Source organism: Gekko japonicus, unplaced genomic scaffold (genome assembly GCF_001447785.1).
Source record: "Gekko japonicus isolate JY-2015 unplaced genomic scaffold, Gekko_japonicus_V1.1 scaffold895, whole genome shotgun sequence".
NCBI lineage: Eukaryota > Metazoa > Chordata > Lepidosauria > Squamata > Gekkonidae > Gekko > Gekko japonicus.
The window spans coordinates 457,980-467,180 of NW_015172581.1; the positions used below are offsets into that span (position 1 = coordinate 457,980).

Below are 9,201 nucleotides of genomic sequence, written 5' to 3' on the forward strand. Positions count from 1 at the left end.
CCGTACGCGGGGAGGGCGGGGTATAAGTGGAATTAAATAAATAAATAATAAAAATATAAAATGATTAGCTTGACACAATTACTGCCCTTAGCACTCATGCTTTAATTTTTGAGTTTTTTCTTCTTGGTTTTCTTCGCTTTCTGTAATTTGGGAGCCGCCGCTCCTTTCTCCAATTCAGATGATTCTGAAGACGAGGATATTTGGCTTGTTGAGTCCTGTGAGTAGGACTCCTCTTCTTCTTCTTCCTCCACATCCGATTTGCTTTTCCTTCTGCTTCGTTTTTACATTAAACATTTGATCCATAAATTTTTCCGCTTTTGGAACAGAGTCAATTTTATATTTTTTATCTTGATAAGTAAAACTCAACCCTTTCGGGAATAGCCATCTATACGATAATCCCTTTTTTTGCAGGGAGAGAGTAAGCATCCTGTATGGTTTCCTCCTTTTTCTTACTTTGAATGGGATGTCTTTCAAAATTTTTATCTCTTCGTTCTTTATTTTTAAGGATTTCCCCATTGTTGACTTTAGCACCAGATCTCTGGTTGATCGTTTCGTGAATTTTATATAAGTTTCCCCTGGAAGTTTATTTTTCTTTATAAAATCCGGATAAGTCCATTTCCTTAATTAAATCTTCTTGTTTGTAATCCATTAGTGGGGCCAAGGCAACCGCCAAAAGGTCTTTTAAATCCTCATTCTTGTCCTCAGGTATTCCATGGAAACATAGAATATGCATGGATCTTTCCAGCTGGAGCTGTATTAGTTGTGTTTTTTCCGAGGATCTCTCCTTCTCTGCTTCATCCACTCTTTTATTAATACTCTCAGTCTGTTTTTCCATTTTTTTCAACGTTTTCTCAGTTGCTGTAGTCCTCTTGTCCATCTGCTTTAGCTTTTTTTGCACATTATCTAGTTGGAGTTGAGAGTAGTCATCTGTTCCATTAGAGGGCACAGTGCATTTGCTAACAGCGAAGAAAGGTCTGTTGCTGCTTCCTGGTTCTGGGAGGGAGTCGTTGGTATATTGTTTCCGTTCACCAGTTTTTTTTTCTGGCGCTCACTGTCCTCTCCCAGCCATAATATCAACAAGAAGTAAGGTTTCCAAAATAAAGCAAAAGTTGTACGTTTTAATTCCGCTTCGTATAGTTTGGCAGTTTATGCGTTCACTTAACTTCTTATGTGCTTGGTTTTGCTCAAAGTCTCTTTATTTCCACTTTAAAACCGTTTTTTACAGTTTACTCTTATGGGGGGGGGCTTGGAATTTCCTCCCCCCACGCTTCAAGCGTAGTCGCTTCCAATTACTACCAAGGCTCCCTCTGCTTATTTTAATCTGAGCTTTGCTTAACTCACAGTTTGTAGCCTTGGAGATCTTTTGGAAGTCTTTTACAAGTTTAGTCGTGATCGCTTACTCCGGCAGTCGTCTCTAGGCGCCATGCTGGCTTCGCGGCGACAGTACCTATTGGGGAAGAAGGTGCGCCTCAATTCCTCCGGCGTCCCCTTGGAAGAGACTCTCCTCAGCTCCCCAGGCTGGGGGGGGCCCCCCCAGAGGGGGTCTCCTACAGAGACCCCGGGGGGGGGGTCCGGGACGAACTCGAACCCCTCCCATCAGCCTGGTCTTGGCGTGTCCCCATCAGAGTGAGATGGGATGCGTCTGAGCGGCGAAAGTCGCTTAAACCGGAAGTCGACTTGTTTAGTTTCTGCAGGGCATGCAAAGCTGAATTGTTTAGGTTAGCCTCTGGAGGATAATCCATATGTTTGGGCTGGATTTATTAGTGGTGTGGTGATAGCCACATATTCTATTATTTTAATGTTAATATTTTATATTTGTCGCTGCAAGACCCTTTGGGTGAATGGTGACTAAAAAATCTAATAAATAAACTAAAAGGTAGCTTAGAGTATAGGTTCCAAAAAAATAACATCTAAGGATGCCCTCTGCTTCTTTCCATGGGAGGGACAGGACCCCCTTCTGGCTTAGCTAAGTGGAATATCTTCTCCCTCGTGTAGAAAAAGCCAGTGCTCCCCCCCCCCCCAGTAATCGCCTGAGTCTGGCACTGTAAAGGGTAGGGATTTGGAATTATGTGTAAGTGGCATAGCACGAGACAGAGTTTATTTGCTGTTGTCACTATCCCTTTTTCTTACTGACTAAACTGAATGGTTGAATCAAGCAGGTGTACTGGGATACATTAGGAAACCTTCCAGAGTTTATTTAGTGATTCTTCTGGCTGTCAAATATGTGCTGGAATTAACGTTTTTATTCTCTCTGTCTTGGTTATGTTTTTGGAAAATACCCTGTCTGCCCTATAACCAGACATATGCCAAGAGATTGGCACAATTTACAAATAAATTTTATTTCCTCTCTCAGAAGGGGTTGAAAGATTGTTTTTTTCAAAGAGGCACGACACAGATCAACAGATTTCATAATATATAGTCTCAGTCATCTTTACATTGATGTAATTATACTACCCTGTTTCCCATCTGGTGGAGGTGCGAAAAAGTAGAAGAATTTTGGAAAAATATAAAACAACTGATTCTAGAAATAGTAGAGATAGTTACCATTGTTACCTGAAGTATATCTATTAAACATGCTTCCTGACAGCATAAACTACAATGATGCACGATTAATACTATATATCCTTACAAGCGCTAGAATAGCTATAGCACAATGTTGGAAATCCGACAAAGTACCAAATAGAGAAGAATTAACTGTAAAAATAATGGACTTAAAAGAAATGGACAAATTAAATATGTTACTAGCGGATAAACTTGACAGTGTGTTCAAGAAAAGATGGCAGAAACTAGACAGGTGGTTAGAAAGACATACATAAGAAGCTCCAAAAAATGTGCTAAAATGAACTTATGTATTCTGTACTATACGATGTAAAAAAAATAAAATACGTAAAAAATAAATAAATAAGACCTACCCAAAAAATAAGCCCTAGCAGGATTTCTATGCATTTGTGGTATAAGCCCTAGTGTGTCTTCTTGAGAAAAAATAAATATAAGACAGTGTCTTATTTTTGGGGAAACACGGTATTATCACTGCATTAGGTATTTTTGTTATCTTTGAAGTTCAATCGTCTAAGAAATGCATGGGGCATGTAATGAACTCCATTGCTTTTGTCTCTCTGTGCTGGGAGGAGGATAAAACCTAGGGACAGAGTAGCTTATGACAAATGTGGAACAGAACCCACAGTTTATTACAGTTGTGGACCAGTGGTATAAAACCTATATTAGCAAAAATATTTATAGGAAAACATTACCATTGCATAAAAAAATAAACATCGCAAATATATTTCATTAAGTCAGCCAGGAATGATAAGTGCATATCTGAGCGTGTCATGGAAGTGGTAGTGCAGCGGGACATGTCCAGCCATTTCAGCCTCCCTGCCTGCACAAGGGCATCTACATTCATGGAATGGCACATCATGGCATCTCCCTTTTGAAAGGGCAGGTGGAAGAGCTCTGAAACAAGCCAGTATTTGTGAACTAATAACTTAACCAAATAGTTTCACAGCACAATTTTTTAATTCCTAATAAGATGGTTATTTGAGACAAGACTTATGTGGTCTTGAAGTTCAATATTGCAAATCCTTTGCTTGGTTTCAGATTTAGCTTTTAAGTAACTGAGGGCTATTAATCTTCTAGGAGAATGTCCAATAGATTTTAATTTCTCTGGGAGGGGATTATGTGTACTCATATAATTAAACATGTGTAAAACACATCCTGCTTTTCCGGATAAGGAGCAGAGAGAGATGTGGGAGTGTGACTCATCCCCATCCAGCATTTCCTGACTTCTAGCAGGGATGCTGACTGCTTAGCGGACAGTTCTGATGGCTTGCTAGAGCTTAACAGAAGACTTAAGACGAACCCCTGTGGAAGTTAAATGGAGTACAACAGTGCTTGACACAAGGGGGTGTGGTGTGCATGATCTAATTTCTCACTGTAAATGAGAGAGGAGGGAGTGGGGGATCTCTGGATCCACAGCATGTCCTCCTGTGCCAGAAAAGGAATTTTGGGAAATGAGGTTGTTATCCTATCCCTACCTAGAGAAGGACGGCTGCAGTTTGAGATTCAGTGGCCAAAAATAATTTTTTTTCTGTGGCGGAATGACTGAGTATGCAGTATGTTGGTACGTCAACAGTATGTAATACTGAGAATTAATTCCAGGTCTCATGCCTTGTTTATCTACAGGTGTGGCCTGAAGTAACAGATCCTCAAAAGTTTGTATATGAAGATGTTGCTATAGCTGCATATCTGTTGGTAGGTGGTTTTTAAGAATCAGCTTTAACAGAATCCTTCTCATTAAAATATAGCTCAAATGTAGATGTATTAAAATTACTTGTCAAAAAAGTGAAATATGTCCACTTACTGTGATCATGCCACTGTAATAAGAGCTCATTACTTTCTGTGTCTTAAAAACTTGATACTGATCAATAACAACACACCCAACCGCTCAGCACTCATTGCTGCAAGTTAGAAGGAAATACAAAGCAATATTGAAGGAAAAGAAGCACCAGTCCATGGGATAAGATAATCGCAGCCTAGTACATCTCTCTGGAACCGAATTACTCCAATTCTGAAGCCAAGAAGAAACACTGCAACTTCCATATCAGCAATGGTCTGGGGAAAGCACTTTGAGAAGCTTTATAGGAAGCATAACCTTGAACCAGACCTAAACTTTGAAATTAACCTTAAATAAACTTCACAATGGAAACTTGTCACTTGTCATGAGATAATTGAATTGATTAAAAATTTAAAACTGAGAAAATCTCCTGGTCTTGATGTATTTCCCACAGAACTACTAAATATAGCTCCTGACTGGTGGGTTCAAGTGCTTGCACCCATATTCACAATGATGAGTAAGGATAGAAACATTCCAACTTCATGGAAAACATCGCTGGTTGCTCCTATTTACAAAAAAGGAGACAAAGCTGACCGATTAGCCTCCTTGCAGTGATTGGCAAGATCTACGCAACTTACCTGCAGAATAAGTTGCAGTGCTGGATGGATGAAGAGAAGATAATAGGTGACAAACAAGCAGGCTTTAGAAAAGGCTACTCTTGTATAGATCATTGCTTTACGCTGGCCTCACTGATAAGTAAATATGCACTAGACGCACCTGGCTCCTTATATGCAGCCATTATCGATTTAAGGGCTGGCTTTGACTCTGTGTCGCACACACGCCTATGAACCAAACTAAATGCTACAAGCCTGCCTAAAAGGCTATTAAAATTAATAATGAATCTTTATTCGGGAAACTCTCTGCGTGTTAAAATAAACAATGAGGGGCAGTTTTGTTGTTGTTGTTGTTCAGTCGCGCACTGTCGAGTCCGACTCTTTGTGACCCCATGGACCAGATCACGCCAGGCCTTCCTGTCTTCCGCTGTCCCCTGAAGTTGGCTCAATTTCATGTTAGTTGTATCTATAACACTGTCTAACCATCTCATCCTTTGCCGTCCCCGTCTTCTTTGACCTTCAATCTTTCCCAGCATCAGGGTCTTCCCCAGTGAGTGCTCTCTTCTCATTTGGTGGCCAAAGTATTTGAGCTTCAGTTTCATTATCTGGCCTTCCAGGGAACAGTCAGGGTTGATTACTTTTAGGATTGACTGATTTGATCTTCTTGCAGTCCAAGGGGCAGTTATCTAACCCTATATCCAAAGAGATGTTTGTCAAGGATGTGTTCTTGCACCACATCTATTCAATTTATATCTAAATGGCTTTGTCCCAGGTCTTCAAAACATACCCACTCATGCACCATCTGTGGGAAACTGGCCTGCCCTGTTGTATGCCGACGACCTTGTCTTATTATTGAGGAGTCAGATTGGCCTAAAACGTGCCATTAAAGCATTTATTGTCTACTGCAATGAAGAATTATTGGAGATAAATGAGGACAAGTCCAAAATTATGGTCGTCACAAAATCAACAACAAGATCAAACAAAAGATGGACAATTGGAAGGTACAAATTGCAGCAGGTCGATGAATTCAGATATCTCGGAATTGTATTCCAGCCAAACCTATCATGGTCCAAGCACATTAAATATCTTAGACAGAAAATCGACCTAGCCTTACTAGCCTTGAAGAAGTTTTTCTACATCCAAGGAGCTCAATATGTGCCAGCACTCCTGAAAGCGTATAAGACCTTAATACTGCTGTGTATACTATATGGTTCCCAAATCTGGTTCTTAGGTCCAACAGAGCAACTTGAAAAACTACAGCAAGCCTTCTTCAGTAAAATATTAACTCTACCATCATGCATCGCTTCTGCAGTCATAATGCTTGAGATAGGCCTCCCCAAAATCTCAACTCTGATCTGGAGGGCCATAGTTATAAATATTGACTGTTAAATGCTGAACGCCTCCCAACCTTTACCATATTGACAGAACATGAACGTTGCTGGTCAAAATGGAATGATGCTGTAGATGCGAAAACAAGCCAATTGGGCTTATGGAAGACAGAGAACTTAACCTAAAGAAGAGAAGCTTCACTCACAGAAAAGTTGCTCCAAAATGATTGGGATGCTTTTCAAACAGATGCTAGATGAAAATGCTCCCCAGTTCATCTAGGAATTACATATGCCACCAAATTTGACCTGCCTTTTTACTTAAACTTGTTGACTATTCCAAAACGGAGGCAGTCATACATGATTGCACCCTGCAGTGTGTTTCCAACAGCCCAGATGAAGGGCCGTTTTCTCAAGACCCCTCTGGACTAGCAGTACTGTGACTGCCCATTGACAGAACTTGACTCATTATGTCATGTCTTCTTCTGCTGTCCAAAACATGCAGCGGCAAGAGAAAGATTCCTAAGAAAATGGCTGCAGAAATATTCATCTTTTCCTGATGCAGCAAGATTAAGACTACTTCTGAGCAGCCTCTGCCAAAACTGCACTGTGGATGTGGCAAGTTTTTGTTTTACTGTTCTTTTAAACTCTTAAAATTTTCTTTTTTATGGTGTATGGCCTATGGGCTATAAATAAACGTAACTTGCTGATACTGAATAATGTGTGCTCTTTGTCTTTACTGTCATTAAAATTTGGGTTTTGTTTTTTCTTAGATCCTTTGGGAAGATGAGAGAACTGCAAAAGGCCTGTCCAGAAAACAGTCTTTTGTGGATCTTGGTTGTGGAAATGGTCTTCTGGTCCACATCCTAAGCAGCGAAGGGGTAACTTGCTTTTCCTCTCTCACTGGCTTTTGTGACATGAATTACGTGTATTATGGGATTGCTGGCTCTGCACATCCCATGTCCCCCTTCTTCCCAGGTCCAGGCTAGAGAAACTTCCTGGCAGTGCCTGTAGTGATGACCAGTGTTCCCTCTAAGCTGAGTTAGTGTGAGCTAGCTCAGAGTTTTTTAGCCTCCGGGTCACGCATTTTTGTCCCGAGCTCAAGAAGGATGGCTCCAGAGCAAACTAATTGATGTAGTAGCCAAATCGCTCGCTTACAACTTTAATGCCAGTAGCTCACAAAGTAGAATTTTTGCTCACAAGACTCCACAGCTTAGAGGGAGCATTGGTGATGACAGGTTTTCTTCTCCCACCTGTTCCAGTGCTTAACTCTAGAACCTCTTTTGGCTCTCAGGGCTCAACACTGGAGCATACACTGCATTATATAAATGACCTTTTTTGACTTCCATCCCTTTGCCCTGTCATAGTTTGACCCTGTAACAGACCCTGGCTCAAATTGGAGGCAGTTGGTAGGACTTTGGGGCGGGTGGGTGGGGAACCTGCTGTGCCCAAGAAGTGGGAGGTTGCCATGGGCCAGGCTTAGTCTTGATCTCACTCATGATTCTGGACCTATATTTTGCTATGTAAGCGAGTGGGTGCCATTCACTTCGTGGGGGGGGAAAGAAGCAATGCACTTCGGGTGTGGGGCATCCTTATGTGCTCCCTACCACCCCCAACCCCATCCCCATCTCCAGTTAATAATGGCCAGAGCTCCTTTAAGTAAGTGCCTTCTCAATTAAAGAAGTCTAGCCGGCACCCTGGAATGAGAGCTCGGGACTTGAAGGGGAAATTGAAAGTATCCGCAAGCAGACCTGAGCCCTGCCTGCTGTTCCTCCTTCCAGGGGTGAGCGTTGGCCACCCTCCCTGGGTTTTCATGAAAAGGATTGTATTTCAGGGAGCCAGGTGGAATTCTACCCATTGTTTGTATTATTCTGGGTAAGAGAAGTGTTCTTGAATTGTAAAATATGATGAATATCATTTAACGAATAATGTTACATGAAATCTTTCAGCATTCTGGCAAAGGGATTGATGTTAGAAGAAGAAAAATATGGGACATGTACGGGCCCCAAACACACTTGGAGGTACTGTTTTTAAAAAGTGTTCTGTACAATGTTTTCCAACTTTTTATTGCTCAAACCTGTGTGGTTGGGTTGGGTCTGTTTTCCGCAAACACATTCTTCGAAATTAACTCCTATGACAACAAAACTAATGTTATTATACACACAAAAAATCAAAGTGCAGTGTGGCATGGTATACAGGGCTGTATTGACATCCAAGATGAAGTTGAAAATGTTTTCAGTCCTGCCAGAGAACACTGAGAAGGATCAACCAATCCCTTGAGTGAGGGGAGGGCCCTTTCTGCTTGTGCAAAGGGGAGTGGGCGTCTGCAGTTCAGGCCCAGCCCATCTTAAGCAGCTTTCATTCTCTCTGAATCGACTTTGTTGCTAATATGGGATGGGTCCTTATGTTTTATCAGGGTCCTGCTTGAGGCGGTGTACAATTAAAAACCACAAAAACTCAGGGCTTTAGACGTGAGAAACTATCCATAAAACAGAGCAAACCATTAAAAAAGATTGTGATCTATACCCCTGGTTAAAAGCCAGCTTGGCACCTAAAAGACAGTACAGCAGCACACAAGAGGCCCTGTTTCTGCCTCTGAAAGAGCAGCAGGGCTTGAGAGACAAGTAGAGGAAGAGACATTTTGGTCTAGCATGATGGCAGAGAGCCTTCAAAACTGTTAAAATAATTTAAATTCTGCAAATAAATAATGACCATGTAGACGTGACAGAATATGGAAGAGGCAATGAAACTGCAGCTTAGTTGCATCATCCTGAATGGAGTTTTTGTGGGTCCCCACAGAGTCCTGCTGTGGACATTAATTTCTGGCATGACAAAGGGCCTCCTCCTTGTGACCTTCTTGTATTTTTATTTAGTGAAAGGCTGAGTTAAGGAAGTACAAGAAACTTACTACCTTTAGAGTACACAGAAA

The 9,201-nt window shown here is 41.3% G+C and overlaps 1 protein-coding gene across 1 annotated transcript in view; it reads left to right on the forward strand.

Annotated features, from left to right (window-relative positions):
* TRMT44 (tRNA methyltransferase 44 homolog (S. cerevisiae)) overlaps positions 1-9,201 on the forward strand; it is a 48,100-nt gene that overhangs the window by 14,448 nt on the left and 24,451 nt on the right. The window contains exons 4-6 of the mRNA XM_015421455.1: positions 4,183-4,251; positions 7,046-7,153; positions 8,222-8,293. Coding sequence (XP_015276941.1) covers positions 4,183-4,251; positions 7,046-7,153; positions 8,222-8,293 — 249 coding nt within the window. The remainder of the gene's footprint in view (positions 1-4,182; positions 4,252-7,045; positions 7,154-8,221; positions 8,294-9,201) is intronic.